General features: G+C 41.5%; 1 protein-coding gene and 1 non-coding gene across 5 annotated transcripts in view; one reads left to right on the forward strand and one right to left on the reverse strand.

Annotated features, from left to right (window-relative positions):
• Window positions 1-24559, forward strand: part of itpr3 (inositol 1,4,5-trisphosphate receptor, type 3) — a 153395-nt gene extending 128836 nt beyond the window's left edge. For all 4 annotated transcript variants that reach the window (XM_075475918.1, XM_075475919.1, XM_075475920.1 and 1 more), the window contains 17 exons: window positions 1895-2095; window positions 4980-5090; window positions 7643-7738; window positions 7824-7925; window positions 8070-8153; window positions 8311-8421; window positions 10228-10420; window positions 11336-11455; window positions 11986-12161; window positions 13083-13247; window positions 16376-16565; window positions 16636-16743; window positions 17549-17667; window positions 19579-19744; window positions 20347-20507; window positions 21641-21802; window positions 22866-24559. In XM_075475918.1, the coding sequence (XP_075332033.1) occupies window positions 1895-2095; window positions 4980-5090; window positions 7643-7738; window positions 7824-7925; window positions 8070-8153; window positions 8311-8421; window positions 10228-10420; window positions 11336-11455; window positions 11986-12161; window positions 13083-13247; window positions 16376-16565; window positions 16636-16743; window positions 17549-17667; window positions 19579-19744; window positions 20347-20507; window positions 21641-21802; window positions 22866-22982 (2382 nt within the window). In that variant the 3' untranslated portion in view covers window positions 22983-24559. The remainder of the gene's footprint in view (window positions 1-1894; window positions 2096-4979; window positions 5091-7642; window positions 7739-7823; window positions 7926-8069; window positions 8154-8310; window positions 8422-10227; window positions 10421-11335; window positions 11456-11985; window positions 12162-13082; window positions 13248-16375; window positions 16566-16635; window positions 16744-17548; window positions 17668-19578; window positions 19745-20346; window positions 20508-21640; window positions 21803-22865) is intronic.
• Window positions 8550-8621, reverse strand: trnae-uuc (transfer RNA glutamic acid (anticodon UUC)). The gene has a single exon. It is a non-coding gene; the product is annotated as a tRNA-Glu (tRNA).
• Window positions 24560-27980: the final 3421 nt, after the last annotated feature.

The following is a 27980-nucleotide window of genomic DNA, read 5'->3' on the forward strand; positions in this document are numbered from 1 at the left end:
CTACTAACTAACCAGTAAACAACCTCAATAGCCGCTTTCGGACTGTAGGAACCTTTGGCAGTTCTAATAACCTTTTAATCCGCAGGGCCGTTTTCTCCCGTGTTTCGGACATACAGGAACTCGGGGCTTTCTCCCTTAGTTCCTATAACTATTTAGCTCCTTCTCTGAGGTCGGGTCTTTTCATAGTTCTATAGAACGCATCTGACGGAGGTGTGTGGTGGTTGGTAGCTACGCCCCATGTCATGCTGTCACGGCTGAAATGTCTCCTCATAGACACAGACACAACCGGTGGGTGTTTAATAAGTTAAACTTACACTGGTCTCATTTGTCTGCAGCGCTCTGCTCTCCTTTCTTCCTGCATGAAATAAAAAAGTATCTCCTGATTCTCTCTGTGAGCTTTTCCAGCCTCGATATTAGACGCCTGATGTGATTGTCCATGATTAATATCACCATCATGCAGACCATAAACACGGTGGCCTCCCCGCTCTCCATGTTAGCTTCTTGGTGGTGTTTTTTTTTACTCTCATTACTTTTACCGTTTTGTTTTGTGTTTGAATGTAGCGCTAAACGGCTAACGGCTAACACGTCACTGAAGCAGACGGCTGCGCGCGGCGTATCAGTCCCTATCAGGTCCCGACTCATGTGCGAATGCAGACTGAAACAGTTCCGCTGGGGAAGGACAGTTATCAGAACGAAATTCGAGGAGGGTAGTTCTGATAACTACTTTCTTAGAACGGTCTGTCCGAAAGCGGCTATTCTACTGGTTAGTTCCTACTAACTAACCAGTAAACAACCTCGACCTACAGGTTAGTTCCTACTAACTAACTAGTAAAGAAGCTCAAGCTACAAGTTAGTTCCTACTAACTAACCAGTAAACAACCTCAACCTACAGGTTAGTTCCTACTAACTAACCACTAAAGAAGCTCAAGCTACAGGTTAGTTCCTACTAACTAACCAGTAAAGAAGCTCAAGCTACAGGTTAGTTCCTACTAACTAACCAGTAAACAACCTCGACCTACAGGTTAGGTCCTACTAAATAACCAGTAAAGAAGCTCAAGCTACAGGTTAGTTACTACTAACTAACCAGTAAAGAAGCTCGGGCTACAGGTTAATTCCTACTAACTAACCAGTAAAGAAGCTCAAGCTACAACTAACTAACCACTAAATAAGCTCAAGCTACAACTAACTAACCAGTAAACAACATCGACCTACAAGTTAGTTACTACTAACTAACCAGTAAACAACATTGACCTACTGGTTAGTTTCTACTTACTAACCAGTAAACAGCCTCAACCTACAGGTTAGTTCCCACTTACTAACCAGTAAACAACATTGACCTACTGGTTAGTTTCTACTTCCTAACCAGTAAACAGCCTCAACCTACAGGTTAGTTCCCACTTACTAACCAGTAAACAACATTGACCTACTGGTTAGTTTGTACTTACTATCCAGTAAACAGCCTCAACCTACAGGTTAGTTCCCACTTACTAACCAGTAAACAACATTGACCTACTGGTTAGTTTGTACTTACTATCCAGTAAACAGCCTCAACCTACAGGTTAGTTCCCACTTACTAACCAGTAAACAACCTTGACCGACTGGTTAGTTTTTAACTCATTGATAAAAACATTCGGTCACCGTTCTTTATGTACGATGTGTAATCTAAAAGAAAGAATCTTTTTCAGTTTTTTTGTAGATATCAGACTCAGGAGAAGAAGGTTCTCAGGCTGTCAAACATTTTAATTTCAGGACGTTTTCCTCTCCTGTTCAATGCGGTGGATTGTTTTTACCACCCTCTAGTGGTCGTTAGAGGAAGTGCGGCGTCAGGGACTCGCAGATGCTCAGAATAGGTGTCGTGAGCTCGTAAATTTGAAATCTTTGTTTGTGTTTCCAGAACTTTCTGCGGTGTCAGAACAATAAAACCAACTACAACCTGGTGTGTGAGACTCTGCAGTTTCTGGACATCATGTGTGGCAGCACCACCGGCGGCCTGGGCCTGCTGGGCCTCTACATCAACGAATTAAACGTCCACCTGATCATCCAGACCCTGGAGACACTCACAGAGTACTGTCAGGGGCCCTGCCAGGAGAACCAGGTAAAAACATCTTAGTTTTTTAGGGTGACAGGCTGGTAATAGCACCAGTACCCCTGAAAAACCATTATTCCCATCACCAAACGCAGAACCAACGGAGCTGGTAGATCAATTTGAAACATTTCCTTCTTTAAATGCCCTGGGACATCATTTGTATACCAGCTTTTGTAAAAAAAAAAAAAAAATTCAAAATATTTTTTTTGAAAGCTACTATACAATACTTTCAGTTTCAGACATACAATTTGGCTTTTCTTTTCTTTTTTACCCTGATCCCTGATAGAGGACATTTTTTTCCACTTGGGGTGAACTTTCTCCTCTAATTTCACACTGTAGATAGTGATACTCATCATATTTGGTCCAGTTGTGCATTTTTGACTATTTTTTCAAATTTCAAACACACATCATATACAATGTAATTTTTCATTGTGTAGAAAAAAAACTCCTTAATTTCTGAAAAGGGACATTTTTGTCCCCTTTTAAAACGACCTAAAAACATCATATATTAATATTTTTTTCCACTTTTTTTCATAAATCTTTTATTCCACTTCAGTTCTGATCATAACTACCAACTTTTCAATTATTTAAAAAAAATATTAACCCTTTAGATGCCAAGTTGAACTTTTTAGCCCAAATTTTAAGTCTTTAGGTGCCAGTATTTGCAAAATATGGACTGCAAAGTGGAATTATTGAGTAGGGATAATTATGGTCTGGGATATGTCAATGATCAGCAACAACATTGATTTTTAGGGATTTTAAATTTTTTGTTATGCCTAATTTAAAAAAAAAACAACTCCTTAATTTCTGAAAAGAGTCATTTTTCTAAGATGATCCCCAAAATACCATATGTTAATATTTTTTCCACTTTTTTCATAAATCTTTTCTTCCACTTCAGTTCTGATCATAACCACCAAGTTTTTAATTATTTTCAAAAAATTGACCCTTTTTTTTTTTAGTTCTTGGCTGTGTTCGAAACCGCCTACTACATACTACATACTACATACTACATACTGCATACTGCATACTGCATACTACATACTACATACTGCATACTACATACTGCATACTATATACTACATACTACATACTACATACTGCATACTACATACTACATACTGCATACTACATACTACATACTGCATACTACATACTGCATACTATATACTACATACTACATACTACATACTACATACTACATACTGCATACTACATACTACATACTGCATACTACATACTACATACTGCATACTACATACTGCATACTATATACTACATACTACATACTGCATACTGCATACTACATACTGCATACTACATACTGCATACTACATACTACATACTGCATACTGCATACTACATACTGCATACTGCATACTGCATACTACATACTGCATACTACATACTGCATACTACATACTACATACTGCATACTACATACTGCATACTACATACTGCATACTGCATACTACATACTACATACTACATACTGCATACTACATACTGCATACTGCATACTACATACTACATACTGCATACTACATACTGCATACTATATACTACATACTACATACTGCATACTGCATACTACATACTGCATACTGCATAATACATACTACATACTGCATACTACATACTATATACTACATACTACATACTGCATACTGCATACTACATACTGCATACTGCATACTACATACTGCATACTGCATACTGCATACTACATACTACATAGTGCATACTACATACTACATACTACATACTGCATACTACATACTACATACTGCATACTACATACTGCATACTGCATACTACATACTACATACTGCATACTACATACTGCATACTACATACTGCATACTATATACTACATACTACATACTGCATACTGCATACTGCATACTGCATACTACATACTGCATACTACATACTATATACTACATACTACATACTGCATACTCCATACTCACATACTACATACTCAGATCAGACAGTATGCAGAGCGTATACCCACAATGCATTTCGCTCCTGCCCGAGCCGAAATCAGCCGGCCTGAAGCTGATTTCTCTTAAGCTCTAAACTCTGTAAACTTTAGCAACATTTGAAACATTTTCAGGTGAGAAAGTAGTCGTTTAGATCCCCAACGTGTTGAAAACCTGACAAAATACCGGCTGTTTACAATTTTGTTCCCACGAATTCGGCGCTACTAAAGCTAGCCGGAGTGAGCTAACGCACTTCCGGTTATTTTCACAAAAATAAAATACCCGTTGTCTTTTATCATAGGGAAAGCCATTACCATACAATTGGTGCTTTTGTTTTGAAAACAGGAAGTGAACCTACCCTCGTTGTAGCTAGCTTGAAACTGCCGTTTTGACAGGAAATGACGATCGGCGACGTCACGTTACGTTGCATCTTGGGTAGTTTGAGTATGAGTAGTAACCTCATGATGCATACCCAACATTTCAGAGAATCTAGTATGCATCCGGGAACTTAATAAAAAGTTAAAGTTAGTAGGAGTAGTAGGCGGTTTCGAACACAGTTTGTTTTAGTCTTGCCTTTGTTTTTCCCTCACTTCCCAGGTCATTAGTTTCATTCCCTTCACCTGTCCATCGTACCCCAGCTGCACTCATTTGTCAATCACTCTCAGTTCACTATTTAGTTTCCAGGGTCCGCGTTCTGTTTTTCACCCCTCATGCCACGTATAAAGATAAGTGGTTTTTCATGTCTTGCCAAGTCTTTTGGTTTCTTTAGTCATGTTCATGTTTTGTCCCACAGTTTAGTTTTTGTTAACTTTGTTTTTGAAAATAAACCCAGTTTGCTTTATACCTCTGGAGTCCTGCCAACCAGTATCTGATATAAACTCATGAACCTGAACAATGTATGTGTGTTCCAGACGTGCATCGTGACCCACGAGTCCAACGGCATTGACATCATCACAGCTCTGATCCTGAACGACATCAGTCCACTTTGTTACTATCAGATGGAGATGGTGCTGCAGCTGAAGGTACGCTGCTCCGCCTGGTTCAGTACAGCAGCACCATATGGCCAAGAAGTTTGGTTTTCTTTACTTAACCCTGAGGTTTTATGTTCTCAGCTCTGGGCTGCAACAGCAATAACTCCTCAGAAGCTGGTGTATGTAATCTTCATTAGCTAAGCTGTTAGTGTTAGTTGCTGTTAGCATTAGCTGCTGCTAAAGGAGAAAATAAATCAATAAATAAAACATGAGCTAAGCTGTTAGCGTTAGCTGCTGCTAAAGGAGAAAATAAATCAATAAATAAACCATGAGGAGCTAAGCTGTTAGCGTTAGCTGCTGCTAAAGGAGAAAATAAATCAATAAATAAACCATGAGAAGCTAAGCTGTTAGCGTTAGCTGCTGCTAAAGGAGAAAATAAATCAATAAATAAAACATGAGGAGCTAAGCTGTTAGCGTTAGCTGCTGCTAAAGGAGAAAATAAATCAATAAATAAAACATTAGCTAAGCTGTTAGCGTTAGCTGCTGCTAAAGGAGAAAATAAATCAATAAATAAACCATGAGAAGCTAAGCTGTTAGCGTTAGCTGCTGCTAAAGGAGAAAATAAATCAATAAATAAAACATGAGCTAAGCTGTTAGCGTTAGCTGCTGCTAAAGGAGAAAATAAATCAATAAATAAACCATGAGGAGCTAAGCTGTTAGCGTTAGCTGCTGCTAAAGGAGAAAATAAATCAATAAATAAACCATGAGGAGCTAAGCTGTTAGCGTTAGCTGCTGCTAAAGGAGAAAATAAATCAATAAATAAACCATGAGGAGCTAAGCTGTTAGCATTAGCTGCTGCTAAAGGAGAAAATAAATCAATAAATAAACCATGAGGAGCTAAGCTGTTAGCGTTAGCTGCTGCTAAAGGAGAAAATAACAGCAATAACTCCTTAGAAGCTGGTGTACGTCATCTTCATTAGCTAAGCTGTTAGCGTTAGCTGTTGCTAAAGGAGAAAACAAACCAATAAATAAACCATGAGGAGTTATTTCTCAGATGCTTCCCTGCTCTGGGAGTTGGAACTGATCCCTCTTTGTGGCTCAGCTTCTTCAGTCCAGCATTGAACTGGACCAAGTTGTTAAAACAGTGGCATGAAAAGTGGCTGCTGCACATCCACAGTGTTTAGCTAACTCTGCTGGAACATTAGCCTCAGAGTTTATCCACAGTCTTTAGCTAACTCTGCTGGAACATTAGCCTCAGAGTTTATCCACAGTCTTTAGCTAACTCTGCTGGAACATTAGCCTCAGAGTTTATCCACAGTCTTTAGCTAACTCTGCTGGAACATTAGCCTCAGATAGAGTTTATCTACAGTCTTTAGCTAACTCTGCTGGAACATTAGCCTCAGATAGAGTTTATCCACAGTCTTTAGCTAACTCTGCTGGAACATTAGCCTCAGATAGAGTTCGTCCACAGTCTTTAGCTAACTCTGCTGGAACATTAGCCATAGATAGAGTTTATCCACAGTCTTTAGCTAACTCTGCTGGAACATTAGCCTCAGATAGAGTTCGTCCACAGTCTTTAGCTAACTCTGCTGGAACATTAGCCTCAGATAGAGTTTATCCACAGTCTTTATCTAACTCTGCTGGAACATTAGCCTCAGATAGAGTTTATTCACTGGGCTCTGATATCCTCTGAGGCTGCTGCTGGATGGAAGATGAGCCGCTTTCAGACTGTAGGAACCTTTGGCAGTTCTAATAACCTTTTAATCCGCGGGGCCGTTTTCTCCCGTGTTTCGGACATACAGGAACTCGGGGCTATCTCCCTTAGTTCCTATAACTATTTAGCTCCTTCTCCGAGGTCGGGTCTTTTCATGGTTCTATAGAACGCATCTGACGGAGGTGTGTGGTGGTCGGCAGCTACGCCCCTTGTCATGTTGTCACGGCTGAAATGTTTCCTCATAAGACACAGACACAACCGGTGCCTGTTTAATAAGTTAAACTTACACTGGTCTCATTTGTCTGCAGCACTCTGCTCTCCTTTCTTCCTTCATGAAATGAAAAAGTATCTCCTGACTCTCTCTGTGAGCTCTTCCAGCCTCCATATTAGACGCCTGATCTGATCGTCCATGATTAATATCACCATCATGCAGACCATGAATCCTTACTTTTACGAGTTTTGTTTTGGTGTTGAATGTAGCGCTAAACGGCTAACGGCTAACACGTCACTGACGCAGACGGCTGCGCGCGGCACATCAGTCCCGACTCATGTGCGAATGCAGACTGAAACAGAAGGACAGTGATCAGAACGAAATTCGAGTAGGACAGTTCTGATAACTGCGTTCTTAGAACGGTATGTCCGAAAGCGGCTATGCATGCTCCTCAGTGCAGCTGACAGCAGAACATTTCCACCGGAAGCTGGCTTCATCCGTCCAGCAGGGGGGATGTGAGTGGGCGGGGCTTAGCAGAGGAGGCGGAGTCAACTTAAGGAGCGACGTACTTTAGAAATGAAAATCAGAACGACTCGTTAGATGAGGAACTTTCAAACAAAGGGGAACTAAATAAATACCAGGGTTGTGTTTTTATTCTGTTTTCGTCCCGGTTGCCAGGACAACGCCTCCAAGCTGCTGTTGGCTCTGATGGAAAGTCGCCACGACAGCGAGAACGCAGAGAGAATCCTGTTCAACCTGCGGCCGCGGGAGCTGGTGAGAGTCCGGGCCAGATGTTTTATAAAGCAGCAGCTTTATAAAGGTCGGAGGTCACGTTGATCCCAACTCTGTGTGTGCGCAGGTGGAGGTGATAAAGAAGGCCTACACTCAGGAAATCGAATGCGAAGAGGTGGAGGTTCCTCCCCGGGAGGTGGGACACAACATCTACATCCTGGCTCAGCAGGTGGCTACATGCAGGCTTCTGATTGGCTCTCTGAAGGGTTGTGAGCCTCAGTGATTGGGCTCCGCTGGATCAGATGTTGGTGCTGAAGTTAAAGCTTTTTGTTTGTTTGTTTGTTTGTTTGTTTGTTTGTTTGTTTGTTTGTAGCTGGCGCGACACAACAAAGTCCTGCAGAACCTCCTGAAACCTCCAAAGAAGAACATAGAGGGAGAGGAGGGCATCTCCTCCATGGTAAACACCATCCATCCATTTATCTATTCATCTATTTATCATCCATCCATCCATCCATCCATCCATCCATCCATCTATTTATCATCCATCCATCCATCCATCCTCCCATGGTGGTCTCCTGCCACCATAAAACTTTCTGCTGTTTGTGTGTCTGCAGCTGAACCTGAACAACCGGCCGCTGTCCCAGATGTTGAAGTCCACAGCTCCAGCTCCTGTGGTAGAGCAGGACCCGCTGGAGTACTACGAGCAGCTGACTGCACAGATAGAGGTACTAACCCCTTTAAGTGCCCCCACACTGTCTAAAACAGGCTGAAAGTCCAACTTAACATCAAATTAGCCGTTAGCTCATGCAGCTAACAATGACGCCGTTAGCTTAGTCAAATAGTCAAATAACTATTCCCATACCGGGAGTTGAACCCGGGCCGCCTGGGTGAAAACCAGGAATCCTAGCCGCTAGACCATATGGGACTGCCATCAGGGAGTGACATCATGTTTTTACCTCATTGCCGGGCCGTAATTGCTCCCATCCCAAGTTTTTTCTAGAATATGTTGCACGATGACGACAACATCGAGCGTAGTGTAGCTTCAGAGTCCAGCTCTCTTTACCTCAGCTGACCAATCAGCCGATCCCTTTCTTCTGTATGAACTTTACACCCCGCCTCCACCTTCCTTACAGACCGATCTGTGCTGTACTCTGGAGCCTTACTGCCAAATATGAACCACCTTAAACTGATACACTCTCAGAAAATAATGTACAGAATTGTACCTTTAGGGGTACGATGGCTCGTCACTGGGGCAGTACCCTCAGAAGGTATAGTTTTGTAGTTTTGTGGTTTGTACCTTACAGAGACCAATCTGGTACCTCTGGGGGATATTTTGTACCCTTATACTGAAGTAGCCTAACACAGACTGTCTATTATACCCCAGCATGTAGAAAAAAAGGTACATATAGGTACATTTTACCACTTGAGTACATACAGGGGTTAGACAATGAAACTGAAACACCTGGTTTTAGACCACAATTATTTATTAGTATGGTGTAGGGCCTCCTTTTGCGGCCAGTATAGCGTGAATCCGTCTTGGGAATGACATATACAGGTCACAGGGATTTTAAGCCATTCTTCTTGCAGGATAGTGGCCAGGTCACTACGTGATGCTGGTGGAGGAAAACGTTTCCTGACTCGCTCCTCCAAAACACCCCAAAGTGGCTCAATAATATTTAGATCTGGTGACTGTGCAGGCCGTGGGAGATGTTCAACTTCACTTTCATGTTCATCAAACCAATCTTTCACCAGTCTGGCTGTGTGTATCGGTGCATTGTCATCCTGATACACGGCACCGCCTTCAGGATACAATGAACCATTGGATGCACATGGTCCTCCAGAATGGTTCGGTAGTCCTTGGCAGTGACGCGCCCATCTAGCACAAGTATTGGGCCAAGGGAACGCCATGATATGGCATCCCAAACCATCACTGATCCCCCCCCGTGCTTCCCTCTGGGCATGCAACAGTCTGGGTGGTGTGCTGACGTTACCCTGGATACCGCGGCTCTTGATACATCACAAACACTTGCTGTCTTGGTCACAGATGCGCCAGCAAGACGTGCACCAACAATTTGTCCTCTTTTGAACTCTGGAATGTCACCCATAATGATGTGTGCATTGCAATATTTTGAGCTAAACTGTGCTCTTACCCTGCTAATTGAACATTCACACTCTGCTTTTACTGGTGCAATTAATGAAGATTGGCCACCAGGCTGGTCCAATTTAGCCATGAAACCTCCCACACTAAAATGACAGGTGTTTCAGTTTCATTGTCTAACCCCTGTATAGGTACCTTTAGGTCCAATAATTAACCCTTTAGATTGTACCTCAGGGGACAAAAAAGGACTCGTACTGTACCCCTATTTCTGAGAGTGTACTATAGATCCAAATAGTTTAAACTCTGAACTATAATATTTTAGTTCCTCTCTGAGGTCATCACCTCCACCTGTTGAAGCTCAGAGGTGAAAAAGTTTAGATACCTTCCCGAGGTCAACACTCTCCCGTGCACGTGCACGTTTTTCTGTGTCCAGATCGTCCGAGAGGACCGCAGCATGGAGCAGATCGTGTTTCCCGTTCACCCCATCTGCGAGTTTCTGACCGAGGAGTCCAAGGTCCGAGTGTTCAACACCACCGAGCAGGACGAGCAGGGGTCAAAGGTCACGCACTACTTCGATCAAACCTCCTTCCTGCACGGAGAGATGGAGTGGCAGAAGAAGCTGAGGAGTGAGCGTGCACGCACAAACACACACACATGCACACATGCACACTCAGGCTGTGTTCCAAACCACATACTTCTCCTACTACTCCTACTACTCATACTAACTTTTTGAGTTAGTAAGCGAGTTTGAGTAAGCAGAAGTTCCCGGATGCATACTAGATTCTCCGAAATGTTGGGTATGCATCATGAGGTTACTACTCATACTCAAACTACCCAAGATGCAACGTAACGTGACGTCGCCGATCGTCATTTCCTGTCAAAACGGCAGTTTCAAGCTAGCTACAACGAGGGTAGGTTCACTTCCTGTTTTCAAAACAAAAGCACCAATTGTATGGTAATGGCTTTCCCTATGATAAAAGGCAACGGGTATTTTATTTTGTGAAAATAACCGGAAGTGCGTTAGCTCACTGCGGCTAGCTTTAGTAGCGCCGAATTCGTGGGAACAAAATTGTAAATAGCCGGTATTTTGTCAGGTTTTCAACACGTTGGGGATCTAAACGACTACTTTCTCACCTGAAAATGTTTCAAATGTTGCTAAAGTTTACAGAGTTTAGAGCTTAAGGGAAATCAGCTTCAGGCCAGCTGATTTCTGCTCGGGCAGGAACGAAATGCATTGTGGGTAAACGCTCTGCATACTGTCTGATCGATCAGTATGGAAGTATGTAGTATGTAGTATGTAATATGCAGTATTTAGTATGCAGTATGTAGTATTTAGTATGCGGTTTTGAACACAGCCACAGTTCTTCCATCATTCAGACCTGAGCCTGAAAACTCTCTTTGTTGCCTTTGAGTCGCATCAGTTTGATGGTTTTTCTCCTAAAGCTTGTTGGTCAGTCTTGTTGCTATAGAAACCAAACGGACATTTTCTTCCTCTGACACCTCAACACTTCAGCTGTGAACTGTGTGCACTGTGTGTGCAGGTATGCCGGTGCTGTACTGGTTCTCCAGGAGGATGTCTCTTTGGGGGACCATCTCCTTCAGACTGGCTGTCTTCATCAACCTCATCATCGCCTTCTTCTACCCCTACGACTCTGGCCAAGGTACTGCTGCCAGTCAGGACTGTGCCCGGCTCAGACTGGGGCCACTGGAATGGTTGTCCCCTTTAAAGGGACAGTTCGCCTCTTTAGACATGAAGCTGTGTAACATCCCATATCAGCAACATCATTTCTGAACATCTTCTTACCCCCTGCTGCGTCCTGTGAGCAGAGTTCCAGCCTCGTTTTGGTGTTGATGAAGGTAGTCCGGCTAGTTGGCTGGGGTTTAAAAAATAAAGCGTTTTGCTTCTCAGAACAATATGCGTTCAACAGAGTAATACATTTGCATCACAAAATGGTTCTCCAGGAAAAAGTCAGACCTCACAATCTCTTGGCCCTATTTTCTCTCCCTTCGTATCACTGCCTGCTGCCGACAGCCGCGCCTGTTACGGTGTTTGCTGCTCGGAAGCAGGGGACTGCTCGGTCTGATGTTGCTGATATGGGATGTCATACAGCTTCATGTCAAAAGAGGCGAACTATCCCTTTAACCAAATTGCATGTGTTCCACCCCATCTGAACACCCTCCTCCTCCTCAGCCGGAGCGATCGACGACTCGCTGCTGCTGATGATGTTCTGGATCCTGACCGGCCTCTCGGTGCTGGGTCTGTTCTCTCAGCGCCACGGCCTGCAGCCGCTCACCGGCGCCCTGATCCTCCGGTCCATCTACCACCTGGGCATCGGCAACACGCTCATCCTGCTCGGCTCGCTCAACGTAAGAAACACGACCGCTTCCTGTCGTACTTCCTGTCGTTACTTCCTGTGGTAGAAGCAGCTGCTGGAAAACCTGATTTATCCCAAATGATCTGTCAACAAAGAAGATGTTTCCTCTCTCATTTCTCCCCTTAAACAAGTTATTTTTCAGTTATTAGATTAGCGGTGTTGAGATTGTTGCTGGTTTTTAGTGACCGATTGTATCTGCAAGGATTTTTTTTTTTCTCCGTTATTCTTTCTTTGCTAAAGGTGCTCGAAAACTCTTGAAATTTTGTGAGCGCCACCTGCCAGTCGAGGACATGAAAGAATCTAAACTTTATATTTTTGTGAGTCGCTCATTGACCCTGTAGACCCTTAAAAATGATCCCCGCAATAGGATTAGTTTAGCGTGGGACGACGAAATTCGGAACACTCATTCATCATGAGGGATCGAGATGGGATGACAATGAATGTGTAAAGTAGGGTTTTGAAAGTAATTCCGAGTTTGACCGGGCCAGTGAAGCTGCTGGAGGACGGGGGTGATATCAAATCAAATAAATTTTATTTTTAGCACATTTCATGGGCAGAACAGTTTGAAGTGCTTTACACAAAATAAAAGCATTGCAGCAGGGAGTGTAAGAAGCATTAAAAATACATAAAAGAATATAAAGAGAAACAAATAAAATTATTTAAATGAGTAGTGGAAATGTATACCACATTTTCGGAAAATATTGCCAAGTGGGAGGAGGTAGATGATGAAGAGGAGGGGCCCCAGGACGGAGCCCTGGGGAACACCTGAAGTGACCGGGGAGGGCTGAGAGGACTTGAGCTGTATGAACTGAGACGTCTTAAACCCGTTCAACCACAGAAAAGCTGAAAGAAGCCTTCAGGGGCTGCAGGACATCTGAGCGTCCCGCTGATCTGTCTCCCTGACTGTCTCCAGCTCATCAACAAGGTGGTGTTCGTGGTGAGCTTCGTGGGGAACAACGGGACCTTCATCATGGGCTACAGAGCCATGGTGATGGACGTGGAGTTCATCTACCACCTGGCGTACGTGCTGACCTCCACGCTGGGCCTCTGCGTGCACGAGCTCTTCTACAGCATCCTGGTAAGCGGGCGGGCTCGGAGGCGCCGGTTCTGTTCAGGGACGCGTGTATCCCTTTTCCAACCCAGTTTAGACAAAACCACCCCCTCTTGCTAGTACGGAAGCCGCGTATGCCGATGCGAAGCAGCAGCTACCCATACGCTATCGTCGCTCGCCCGCCATCGTAACTTTACTGTGTAAAAGCAGTCATTTAGTAATGTTTATTTATTGTCATGAGCGCATATGTCATTCTGATCAAATGCGAAAAGACGTAGCTCGCCTATGTGCTAGGCCAGTGTTTCCCAACCTTTTTTGGCCTGAGTACCCCCTGAGCCTTCTTGTCACACTACGAGTTCCCCCTCACACATACAACGCGTACGATGATTCTCCAAAAGTAGAGCAACACAGTTGTTATTACATGAAAATCATTTTATTTAATATCCTTAACTTGACCATAAAATTCTCAGGCTTTCTCTCTTTTTTTTTAACCTTAGTTGAATTCAACATAAGAATAAAAAACATTTTCTTGAAATATAAATAATTAACCAAAATAGTAGAAATACTAAATCTGTCAGTATTGGTGAGGATGGGAAGGGAGGACACGGATGCGGACTTCAAAAGTAAAGGTTGGTTTATTAAAGCAAAAAACAATGAGCAAACAAAAAGCGCGGCAACGCCGGATTAAAAAAACTTAACTTAGAAAAGGCAAACAAAAGACTTGGCATGGAATAAATAAAATAAATACTTAACTTGGGAAATGACGAGGAACATGGAACAAACAGGTATCGTAGCATGGCTGGCAAACAGGGCAGTGTAAAGCAAAGATCCGGCGACAAGACAGGGGAGACTGGAGACTAAATGGAGGGCTGGGAGTGATTGGAGACAATGACAGACAGGTCAGGGGAATTAACTAATTAACAAGCATGGGAAACTAAGACATGAACTGAAAATCAAAACGTGACCTAAAACATGATAACTAAAACATAAAACTTAAACAGAGTGCAGGGAAACTGAGGCATGGCTAAACTAAAAACTAAACATGGACTAAGAAACACAAAAATGTAAACTAAAACTAAAAACATGAGTCCATGGCGTGACAGAGCACCCCCCCTCAAGGGGCGGATCCCAGACGACCCACGGGTTCATGGGTGGGAGGGAGGGGCTCGAAGCCGGTCAGGCGGGGGACCAGAAACCTGGCTGCGGTGGCCGAACAGGCATGCGGCTAAAGTACCGGCTTCGGGCAGCAGGAGATGTTGGTCTGGCGGACGCCCAGACCTCTGACGGCGTGGCAGGAAGAGGCGGTGGTCTGGTTGGCACCCAGACCCCCGACGACGTGGCAGCAGGAGGAGCCGGAGACCGTCCAGCAGGCGGCCGGACATCCGACAACGTGGCAGGAGGCGGTGGTCTGGTTGGCACCCAGACCATGGACTAAGAAACACAAAAACGTAACCTAAAACTAAAAACATGAGTCCATGGCGTGACAAAATCAAAATAATCTTCCTTTGTTATCAGACTTAAACTAGTAACATTTCTCTCTCTTTTTAAGAATACATTAACAGGCCTAACTCATGTTAGAGTTGGAGTCTGGACTCTCCTTCATAAACAGTCCTCCATAAAAGTGCTTTTTAATAGTTAATATCTGAAACAAAACCTTTATCAAAATACTCACTACTGTAGTATAATCTGGTCTTTAGCGAGACACTTGAGCTCTTTCATCAGCTTTGCTAGATGAAAAAAATATAATAAACAAATAATTAAAGAATAATAAAAATAAAAAAAACTCTCCGTGCGCCGCGTACCCCGGTTGGGAAACACTGTGCTCGGCTATCGGCTATCGCATATCTTTAGTGTGTAAAGCAGTCAGTTTAGTAATGTTAATTTATTGTCATGGCAGTGTTGTTTCGCGTGCTTGACTGGTCACTTTCTGTTAAATATTCTAGCGATTATCTCCTATCATACCCGAATATTTTAGTAATGTTAATAAATTGTCATGACAGACAGCGTAGTTTGGTGTACTACGCCACTCTGTTAAATATTCTAAGACCTGATTATCTCCCATCATATTTTTTTATATTCTTGAATTCGTTTTGGGAGGCAATTAAAAGATATTAAAGGCAGGCATTAAAGCATTTAAAAGAAACAGACAATAAGTACAGTATATCACAGAAGTAAGTCCAACGTCGACATTTTTTTAACAAAATTCAATAAATGTCTTTTCATGGGACAATCCTTAAAGGGGAACTCCGGGGCATTTGAAGCGTGTTTCCATTGCTAGAGGTTGTCAAATACTGACAGTAGGACACAGAGAGGTGCACATCTGTGCTCCCTGTGTGAAGATCGCTCTGTCCGCACAGCATGTCATGCGAGGCTAATACGTGGTGGCTAAGGGGCAAGAGCTAACCCTTCCACGTAAAACAACAACTTGCACACTGCAGAAACGTCACACCACTTTATAAACCATCCGACAATAAAGTCACAAGCCTTACCATCAAAACCAAATGCATGGTTCTCACATTACTGGCATGGGGACGTTACAAAACAACTTTATAAACAGCATGTCACTCACCGGCTGGTTGTAGGCTCGCGCATGTGAAAGCCCAAAAGAGTCGATGGAGAATAATCCCATATACAAAACAATTATATTCTCTAGAAAAACTGCGTTCAAGTATTTAAAACATTACAACACTACATGCCCAGTAATATTCATGCCCAGGGAGTGCAGATGTGCACCTCTCTGTGTCCTACTATCATTATTTGACAACCTCTAGCAATGGAAACATGCTTCAAATGCCCCGGAGTTCCCCTTTAAGAAATGACACTTTGCTACAATGTAAAGTAGTGACTGTGCAGCTTGTATAACAGTGTAAGAGTGTAAATTTGCTGTCTCCTCAAAATAATTCAGCACACAGCTATTAATACCTAAGCCACTGGCAACATAAGTAAGTACACAGGGTAAATGACGACATTACAGAGCTGGTGGATGGTAGAGACTTTGCGTTCTCGTACTAGTTTCTATTGGGTCAGTCTCTCGCTTCCCGACTAGGCTTCCGTACTGCGGAAGTGGGCGTGGTTTAGTCTAAACTGGGTTGGAAAAGGGATACACGCCGCCGGTTCTGTTCAGGGGCCCGCGGCTGAATCTGTCGTTTCTGCAGCTGTTCGACCTCATCTACCGGGAGGAGACTCTGTTCAACGTGATAAAGAGCGTGACCCGTAACGGGCGCTCTATCCTCCTGACGGCGCTGCTCGCCCTCATCCTCGTCTACCTGTTCTCCATCGTGGGCTTCCTCTGCCTGAAGGAGGACTTCATCATGGAGGTGGACCCGCTGCTGCAGCTGGCCCAAGGTGAGTTTCTGACTCTGAGGCGTTAATCTGCCGTGTTCTGGCACAGCTCTGAGGCTTTTCTGCTCTTCAGCTCCTCGGCAGAGCGAAGCCTCTCAGGATTTCCTCAAGTCCTGCTCTGCAGACGGAGTCAGCTGCACCGCCGAGACCAACGCCGCCGCCGCCGCCTCCGAGGAGGAAGGTGAGAACCGATACTCAGACCTAGGGATGGGAATTGATAAGATTTTTACGATTCCAATTCCATTTTCAATTCTGCTTAGCGATTCGGTTCTTTATCGGTTCCCTTATCGATTCTCATTTGGAGAAAAAGGACAACAAACCGGTCGATTAGCATCAACTTTGTTTAGTTTAGAAGTAACACGAGTCATGACCTCACAAACCCAACAACGGTGAGGTCCACATTGGTCTATCATGGCCTGGGTAATTTAACTCTTCCTGCTCTGGTGAAAGGAGAAGCTGGAGGTAGAGGTGAACTGGGGGTAGTACCACCAGCCTCTGGCTCTGAGCCAGTCAGGCTCTGTCTCTCATGATTTCATCTAAATGTAATGCCTGAGAAGGCATTCATTTAACCTTAACCGTTACTAATAGCAGGTTTTACAATCAGGCAAATGGTGCTAACATGATAGGCAGTGTTTGTTAGTTAGTTACCTGCAGTGTTAGCCGAGGACATGCTAACGTTAAGTGTCCAGGGGTCCAGTTTCCTTTAGGAAACACCGGACAGTCCAGTGTTTCCTAAAGGAGATCGCAGAGGAAGCGTCGGAGCTCCTTTCCTTAGTATTTCTCTGATCATGGCTGCTCACATACTTTATTATGATACATAAACACAGTAGAAACAGCTTCTCAGGTGGATTTTCAGGGTGATAAAAGTCCCAGATATCTGCAGAAGCTTCTCGGCCACCTGTCCTGGACAGAGTGTTGGAACAGAGCCACGTGTAACGAAGTGAGCTCCGTCTTTCTGATGCTGATGGTGTTTATTTGTTTTCCAGAGGAGGCGAAGGCGGAGCGGGCGTGTGACACGCTGCTGATGTGCATCGTCACCGTGATGAATCACGGCCTGAGGAACGGAGGAGGAGTCGGAGACGTTCTCCGCAAACCGTCCAAGAACGTAAAGACGACTTTTTTTTAAAGCTGCACTTTGAGCTATATGGAGGACTGAAGCTGCCATAACCATAAACCCTGTAAATATTAAATAAAAAACAGATCTATACAGAATGATCATATACAATGTGAAATGTGTTAAACTGCATTCATTTAAGCTTGATTATGGGTGCCAATGCCAAAGGCATTAGACACACATATTACTCCTGTGCTGGACTATTATTCTTCCGTTTCTGTCGTGAATTTCGGCGCGCTACTAGTCTAGCACCGATGGTCCGATCGGCATAAAAAGCACACTGCTGTGTGCGCAACGACCTCGATCGGTGTGCTATTACGTTGGGCTCTCATTAGTCGAAAGGAATTCCGGCAAAATGGGAAAAAGTGGGAAAATTGTGGATGGGAAAATGCATTGAAAAGCACTTAACCCTATTTTAGAGGCCTTATAACTCAGCCATAAACCAATAACACAGACCTCATTCAAAGTTTATATGTGACAGGAGACTCTCGGCTTTAACTGAACCAAAGGGTTTGTTGATACATTATACAGCTTTGACACAACGGCAGTTTACGTTTTAGGAAGACTACATCTCAGCTGAGGTGTCTCCCACTCAGATCCCCACTCTAATTTCGATACTTCACCAATTCCTCAAACATATGTCTCTCATGTCCAAAATATCTGCCCGATCTGGACAAATTTTACTTCAAAACGTAGGTATTTTTGTCCTCTTTCACACAAAGTCACACTCATTGAGCTCTGCCACACATATTTCTTACAAATTGCCTCTGAGCCCAGAGGTCGCCTCTCCATTTCCATTATAAAGTCATCAAATTCAGGTGAAAAATTATTTTAAAACTGCCATAAAAAACGAGCCACACATTGTAGCTGAATGAAAATTACACCGGTGGCTTCTGCCGTTTCTTGGGGCTCTGACGGTTCAAGAATTATTCGGATACGACTTTTACTTTTCGAACAGCGACCGTTTGTTCGAGACAGTAGAGTGCATTCAAAATTATAGTGCGATTTTAAGAAGCCATAGTGAGCGTACATGTCAGAGACACAGACGAGCCGCACCTGCTCCTGTTACCGGGGCAACGTCTTGTTAGCCTGCTCTGTTCTAAGACTGCTTATGAGGGCAGAGCCAAGATGGCTGCCCTGTTATAACAGCTTCATGTTATAAATCTGATCTGCTTTTCTCCTTTAAACTGATAGCGAGGGGAAGTTTGAAAATACCCACAATGCAATGGAAAAATGCATTGAAAAGCACTTACCGAGGCCATTTTGAAAATGTCATAAAAGCTGTATTTTAAACAGGACCTTGATAAAAATGACATAGCTGTCTACAGCAGACCTGTCTTCTCCATTTTGGGACTCACAGAAGTGCAAAATTCAATGGGAAAATCGATTGAAAATCACTTAATGAGCCAAAAATGCCAAAAACTGCCCTATTTTGGAGGCCTCAAAACTCAGCCATACAACATCACAGATACCTCATTCAAAGTTTATGTGACAGGAGACTTTCAACTTCAACTAAACTTTTTTTGATAGGGTGGGAAGTAGATTGGCACCCATCAAAATTTCTTCAGAAATGTTCTAGTTTAATGTTGTTATTTGTTTACTTTGCTAATAAGTCAGATTTATTTATTTATTGTGGCAGCTTCAATCCTCCACAGTACTACACCGCTGCTTCTCTTTATTTAAGGTGGAACTCAGGTAATGTAAACTGTGGGCAAAGTAACTGAAAAACAACATAAACACAGAAAAATGTATTAATTTCACATTCTGTATGATTTTAATTCAATTTTTATCATCGTATAAACAGATTTATTCATTTATTGTGGCAGCTCCAGTCTTCCACAGACCGCTGCTTCTCTTTATTTAAGGTGGAACTCAGGTAATGTTGGTGACCTGTGTGTGCAGGAGCCGCTGTTTGCCGCCCGCGTGGTGTACGACTTGCTCTTCTACTTCATCGTCATCATCATCGTCCTCAACCTGATCTTCGGCGTCATCATCGACACGTTCGCCGACCTGAGAAGCGAGAAGCAGAAGAAGGAGGAGATCCTGAAGACCACCTGCTTCATCTGCGGTGCGAAGTGTTTACAGAAACATTTACAGAAACGTTTACAGAAACGTTTACAGAAGCGTTTGCAGAAGCGTTTGCAGAAGCGTTTACAGAAGCGTTTACAGAAGCGTTTACAGAAACGTTTGCAGAAGCGTTTACAGAAGCGTTTACAGAAGCATTTACAGAAACGTTTGCAGAAACGTTTACGGAAGCGTTTACTGAAGCGTTTACAGAAGCGTTTACAGAAACGTTTACTGAAGCGTTTGCAGAAGCGTTTGCAGAAGCGTTTACAGAAGCGTTTACTGAAGCGTTTACAGAAGCGTTTACAGAAACGTTTACAGAAACGTTTACAGAAACGTTTACAGAAGTGTTTACAGAAGCGTTTACAGAAGCGTTTACAGAAACGTTTACAGAAGCGTTTACAGAAGCGTTTGCAGAAGCGTTTGCAGAAGCGTTTGCAGAAGCGTTTACAGAAACGTTTGCAGAAGCGTTTGCAGAAGCGTTTGCAGAAGCGTTTGCAGAAGCGTTTACAGAAGCGTTTACGGAAGCGTTTACAGAAGCGTTTACAGAGCAGCTTCAGGGCAGAAAAAAAGCGTTCGGCCGAGTTAACGTGTGTGTTCACGCAGGTCTGGAGCGAGACAAGTTCGACAACAAGACGGTGTCCTTCGAGGAGCACATCACGCTGGAGCACAACATCTGGAACTACCTGTACTTCATCGTCCTGCTGCGCGAGAAGAACAAGACGGACTACACGGGGCCCGAGAGCTACGTGGCGCAGATGATCAAGGTGGGCAACGAGACGTGAGAAACCCCCTAATACCCCTAACACCTCATCCTGACTGAACGCGAGCGATGTCGCTCCGTCCAGCGATCACGCCGACCCCTTAGGTCTCCACCTGGACGACATTTTGCGGCGGCGTTGCGTTCTTATTGGTTGAAATGAACATGCTGCTTCCTGTTGACAAGCTAGTTAGCAACAGGTTAGCAACAGGTTAGCATCAGGTTAGCATCACTCAGGGAATAAGGGACGAGGAGAAGCTGATCTTTACCGTGGAACAGCGCCCAATGGTTTATGACCCCAAACACCCGAACCACAAAGGCTGAAGTCGAAACCGCATACTACATACTATATAATGCATACTACATACTGCATACTGCATACTGCATACTTCCATACTACATACTTCCATACTACATACTGCATACTGCATACTTCCATACTACATACTGCATACTTCCATACTACATACTTCCATACTTACATACTGCATACTTCCATACTACATACTGCATACTGCATACTACATACTTCCATACTACATACTTCCATACTGCATACTGCATACTGCATACTTCCATACTACATACTTCCATACTACATACTGCATACTGCATACTTCCATACTACATACTGCATACTTCCATACTACATACTTCCATACTACATACTGCATACTGCATACTTCCATACTACATACTGCATACTTCCATACTACATACTTCCATACTTCCATACTACATACTGCATACTTCCATACTTACATACTGCATACTTCCATACTACATACTGCATACTGCATACTACATACTGCATACTGCATACTTCCATACTACATACTGCATACTACATACTTCCATACTACATACTTCCATACTTTCATACTACATACTTCCATATGAAGTATGCGGTTTGGAACACAGCCACAGATCTGAACCAAAGGAAGCCGGAGAACTCGGTGTTTCCAGTGAGCACTTTCTGAACCAATAGAATCACTCCGGACAAAATCCTCATTCTGCATATCAGGACACCCTCACGAAATTTTGTTGTCGTATCGCGTCAGTTTCGCTCGCTTTCAGTCAGGATGAGGTGTAAGGTGTGAGTGATGCAGAGTGACCTCCAGACGACCTCTTCTCCCGCAGAACAACAACCTGGACTGGTTCCCACGGATGCAGGCGATGTCTCTGGTGGTGACGGACGGCGACGGCGAGCAGAACGAGATGCGGATTCTGCAGGACAGACTGTCGTCCACCATGAAGGTGGTGACGACTCTGACAGGCCAGCTGACGGAGCTGAAGGAGCAGGTAACCATGGCGACGGGACGCGTAGCGAAGCTTTTTAAAGGGTGTCGTGTAAAAGCTGCAAGGACATGTTTTACTTTTCTGCTAATGCAAAACTTAAATTATACTCAAGTAAAAGTACTGTTACTTCAGAATAATATGACTCAAGTAAAAGTAAAAAGTATTCATCCAAATAATTACTTGAGTAAGAGTAAAAAAGTGCTCGGTGAAAAAAACTACTCAAGTACTGAGTAACTGTTGAGTAACGTCTGATTTATTTGTTAACACAAGCATTCAATCAGACAGACAAAAATACTAAATAATCATCTTTAGGCAAATTAGAGTTCATCCAATTGATAAAATAAATTAAAATGAATTCATTCATTACAAAATAGCTTAAATTAAAATAATCCAGGTAAATTCAAGAACTTCAATAAAAAATAAGAGACTTAGGAAATGTTTAAAACATATGTAACCCATATGTAACCTAAAAAACAAACATTCACCTATCCATGGGGGAAAAACGAGTTTAGGAAACTTACCGCTACATGTTTCCTCAAGTTAGATGTTGAGTTTCTGCTGAAATGTGCGTTTGTTTTGGTTGCCACAGAAGACACATAATGTAGCTGCTGTTTCTCACTCTTTGTAAGGTAAACATGCTTTCAGTATGAGGCCTCGTCTGCGTCTTCATTTCCCACCGTTGGTTCTGACATTTTTCATCTGTTTCTTTGTTTGTTTGCTACGACTGCTAATGCTAAAGCTAACCCGTCCCGCCGCTGAGATAGAGTACGGTCACGTGACCAGACTGCACGGCTGCGTCTGATTGGTGGAACACAGTCAGGTGGTAGAGCCTTTGGCGGAAGTCTCTCTCTCTGTCAGAATAAAACATTAAAATGAGGCGTACGCGGGGGGATAAAAATAATGAGGCGTAGAATACCAAAGAGGTAAGAAGAAAAGTAACCAGCTCATTGTAGCCTAATGTAGCGGAGTAAGAGGACAGTTTCTGCTGCACACATCTACTCAAGGAAAAGTAAAAAGTATAGAGATTTAAAACTACTCCTGGAAGTATAATGTTTTCTGTGCGCAGATGACGGAGCAGAGGAAGAGGAGGCAGAGGATGGGATTCGTCGACGCCCAGGCAGGAGGGAGCGCCGCGATGCCTCCGAGCGCTGCCGGAGGAAACCACCAGCTCTTCAAAACATAGACACGCAGGGGGACGGCATTTAAAACGGCAACATCCACATGTACGAAGCATCCAGCTGGACTGATGGACAGAGAACATTCACTCGTGTGGTTTGATAAAACACTAGAGATCAGCTGATGTTTGTCCCCGCCGAGCGACATCAATCATTTCATCCATTCAACACGCACACACACGGTGGGTCACAAGTAGTGCATAATAAGATATTTTACAACTAATTCATCCTTTTTATGTGAAATTTACGAATTCTTTTGTTGTTCTGCTCCATAGAAAGGAGAAAAATACTGACTTAATGTTATTTATGAAATAAAACTGGGGTTTGAGGTGGGTTTGGGGGATTGTGAACTGCACAGTTTCACATCATTCTTCTCTACTCTCTGGCTGTGTTCGAAACCGCATACTACTACATACTTCCATACTACATACTGCATACTACATACTACATACTACATAATTCCATACTTCCATACTACATACTGCATACTACATACTGCAAACTCATTGATCAGACAGTATGCAGAGCGTTTACCCACAATGCATTTCGCTCCTGCCCGAGCCGAAATCAGCCGGCCTGAAGCTGATTTCTCTTAAGCTCTAAACTCTGTAAACTTTAGCAACATTTGAAACATTTTCAGGTGAGAAAGTAGTAGTTTAGATCCCCAACGTGTTGAAAACCTGACAAAATACCGGCTGTTTACAATTTTGTTCCCACGAATTCGGCGCTACTAAAGCTAGCCGCAGTGAGCAACGCACTTCCTGTTATTTTCACAAAATAAAATACCCGTTGCCTTTTATCACAGGGAAAGCCATTACCATACAATTGGTGCTTTTGTTTTGAAAACAGGAAGTGAACCTACCCTCGTTGTAGCTAGCTTGAAACTGCCGTTTTGACAGGAAATGACGATCGGCGACGTCACGTTACGTTGCATTTTGGGTAGTTTGAGTATGAGTAGTAACCTCATGATGCATACCCAACATTTAGGAGAATCTAGTATGCATCCGGGAACTTCTCGCTCACTCAAACTCGCTTACTAACTCAGAAAGTTAGTAGGAGTAGTAGGAGAAGTATGCGGTTTCGAACACAGCCAATGTTTTACTTACCTGCCGAAATGTGTGTAAACAGAAGCCAGGTGTGTGCTTCAACAAATGTTTCACTTGCGATATATTTAAGGACACAATGAATCGTGTTTGTTTGTCAACACTGTAAAAACCAACACTGGACCGTGAGTTTATGAGGCGTAGGTAACGTTAATTCACTGGGAAAAGCGGAGAGGAGTGAAGACTTGGGAGTGCTCACAGCAGTTTGTTCGGCTTTCTGTCATTTTTAACGCGTAACTTAAGTTAAAACGAGCTCTTTGTGGTCGTGTTTAGAAACTTGGAGCTAAAACAAAAAATGCAGCTAATATTTCTTTTAACAAGAAAGCGACGCTTTGTAGAACAGAAGCTACAGAACGAGGACGATAAAGTTGAGATGAAGAAGCTCAGTGTCAGATAAGTGATCCCATGTTCTGTCATAATTTGATGAAATTTAGGTTTCTGGTGAAAATATCTTGTGAAATTCCTTGATTAAAGCAAAATGGTTTAAAACCGTACAGACTGTTGTTTCTTTTATTTGCATAAATACATGAAAACATAAAAAACAGAACATGAAACACAAAAGCAGACTAAAACTTTAGATTTAAATAAATATGTACAAACATGTTGAAAAACACACGTATGCATGCATGTGTGTTTATTTGTACGTGTATAAGTGGAGGAAGACACTCTTTAGATGTTTATGGATGCATGTTAGTTTATATGTATGATTTTATTCATACGTTCATACTTTGATACATAGATACATACACAGAAATATATACTTATACATACATATATACAATATATAATGTATGTATGTATGAATGTATGTATGTATGTTTTCATGAATGTATGTATGTATGTAAGTATGTTTTCATGTAAGTATGTATGTATGTATGTATGTATGTAAGTATGTTTTCATGTAAGTATGTATGTAAGCCAGCAGTATGCATGTATGTATGTATGTATGCAAGTATGTTTTCATTTAAGTATGTAGTTATGTTTCCATGTAAGTATGTAAGTATGTATGTAAGTATGTATGTATGTATGTATGTATGTATGTATGTATGTAAGTATGTATGTATGTAAGTATGTTTTCATTTAAGTATGTATGTATGTATGTATGCATATATATATGTATGTATGTAAGTATGTATGTATGTATGCAAGTATGTTTTCATGTAAGTATGTATGTATGTATGTATGTAAGTATGTTTTCATTTATGTATGTATGTATGTATGCATATATATATGTATGTATGTAAGTATGTATGTATGTATGCAAGTATGTTTTCATGTAAGTATGTATGTATGTGTGTATGTAAGTATGTATGTATGTATGTTTTCATGTATGTATGTATGTATGAATGTATGTATGTATGTATGTTTTCATGTATGTATGTATGTATGTATGTAAGTATGTTTTCATTTAAGTATGTATGTATGTATGTATGCATATATATATGTATGTATGTAAGTATGTATGTATGTATGCAAGTATGTTTTCATGTAAGTATGTATGTATGTGTGTATGTAAGTATGTAAGTATGTATGTATGTATGTTTTCATGTATGTATGTATGTATGAATGTATGCATGTATGTATGTATGTATGTAAGTATGTATGTATGTGTCCATGTAAGTATGTAAGTATGTATGTAAGTATGTAAGTATGTATGTATGTATGTATGTATGTAAGTATGTATGTAAGTATGTATGTATGTATGTAAGTATGTATGTATGTAAGTATGTATGTATGTATGTATGTAAGTATGTATGTATGTAAGTATGTAAGTATATATATATGTATGTATGTATGTAAGTATGTATGTCTGTATGTATGTATGTATGTATGTAAGTATGTATGTATGTATGTAAGTATGTAAGTATATATGTATGTATGTAAGTATGTATGTATGTAAGTATATATGTATGTATGTATGTATGTATGTATGTATGTATGTAAGTATGTATGTATGTATGTAAGTATGTATGTATGTATGCAAGTATGTTTTCATGTATGCATGTATGTATGTATGTATGTATGTTTTCATGTATGTATGTATGAATGTATGTATGTATGTATGTTTCCATGTATGTAAGTATGTATGTATGTATGTATGTAAGTATGTATGTAAGTATGTATGTATGTATGTATGTATGTATGTATGTAAGTATGTATGTAAGTATGTATGTATGTATGTATGTATGTATGTATGTAAGTATGTATGTATGTATGTATGTATGTAAGTATGTAAGTATGTATGTATGTATGTAAGTATGTATGTATGTAAGTATGTATGTATGTATGTATGTATGTAAGTGTGTATGTATGTAAGTATGTATGTATGTATGTAAGTATGTATGTATGTAAGTATGTAAGTATGTATGTATGTAAGTATGTAAGTATGTATGTATGTATGTAAGTATGTATGTATGTAAGTATGTATGTATGTATGTATGTATGTAAGTGTGTATGTATGTAAGTATGTAAGTATATATGTATGTATGTATGTATGTATGTATGTATGTAAGTATGTAAGTATATATGTATGTATGTATGTATGTAAGTATGTAAGTATATATGTATGTATGTAAGTATGTATGTATGTATGTATGTATGTATGTATGTATGTATGTATGTAAGTATGTATGTATGTATGTAAGTATGTAAGTATATATGTATGTATGTATGTATGTAAGTATGTATGTATGTATGTAAGTATGTATGTATGTATGTAAGTATGTAAGTATATATGTATGTATGTATGTAAGTATGTAAGTATATATGGATGTATGTATGTAAGTATGTATGTATGTATATATGTATGTATGTATGTATGTAAGTATGTATTTATGTATGTATGTATGTATGTATGTAAGTATATATGTATGTATGTATGTAAGTATGTATGTATGTATGTATGTATGTTTTCATGTAAGTATGTATGTTTCCATGTATGTTTCCATGTATGTATGTAAGTATGTATGTATGTATGTACGTTGTCATGTATATATGTATGTATGTATGTATGTATGTATGTTGTGATGTATGTAAGTATGTATGTTTCCCTGTATGTATGTTGTGATAACACGAGAGGCAAGTTATCAGCAGGGCAGTTCAAGTAGTGCGAGGACATCAGTTTTCAAATAGTTTCCAAGTTTTAATTGTGTACTTGGGGAAGTTAACAAAGGGTATCAAAGTTCATAACTTAAAACAAAGGTCTTCTTTGTAAACATTCAACATCAATCTTGACCTGTGGCTCTTTAAAGGGGAACTTAAATGAATCTTCTTCAAACCAAAAGTCTTTTCAACAGAAATCTTCAACTGCTCAGTCTCTCTGGCAGTGTTCAACAAAGCCACTCACACGTATTTCCAGGTAAGTAATTCCCAGGCATTCCACCGTGAAAGAAACAGTCCATAAGACTTTCCACAGTGAAAGGATCCGTCCACAAGCAAGTCTCTCCCCACAGTAGCTCCCCACTGAGACAGTCCAACACTGAGCTGTTGAGCTCAAACAATCATCAGCCCTTAGTGACCACAGCTGTGTTGAGATGCCTTGTGGAGAGGGCTGCAGTTCTCAACTCCAACACCAGATGGAGCCATGGCGAGTTGTGGTTGGAGCATCTCACTGGAACATAGCACCCATCCACGATGCAGCCTCTCGTGACATCACAGTATGTATGTATGCAAGGGATTGGAACCGAGGTAACCCACATGAAAGGTGGAAACAATTCCTCTACACTATCCAGCCCCTATGATTCAAAAAATGTATTCATCGATTGATACATGAATGTAAATATACATACATACATACATACATACATATATGGAAACATACATACATACATACATACATACATACATACATACATACATACATACACACATACATACATACATACATACATACATACATACATA

Source organism: Odontesthes bonariensis, chromosome 10 (assembly GCF_027942865.1).
Source record: "Odontesthes bonariensis isolate fOdoBon6 chromosome 10, fOdoBon6.hap1, whole genome shotgun sequence".
NCBI classification, from domain to species: domain Eukaryota; kingdom Metazoa; phylum Chordata; class Actinopteri; order Atheriniformes; family Atherinopsidae; genus Odontesthes; species Odontesthes bonariensis.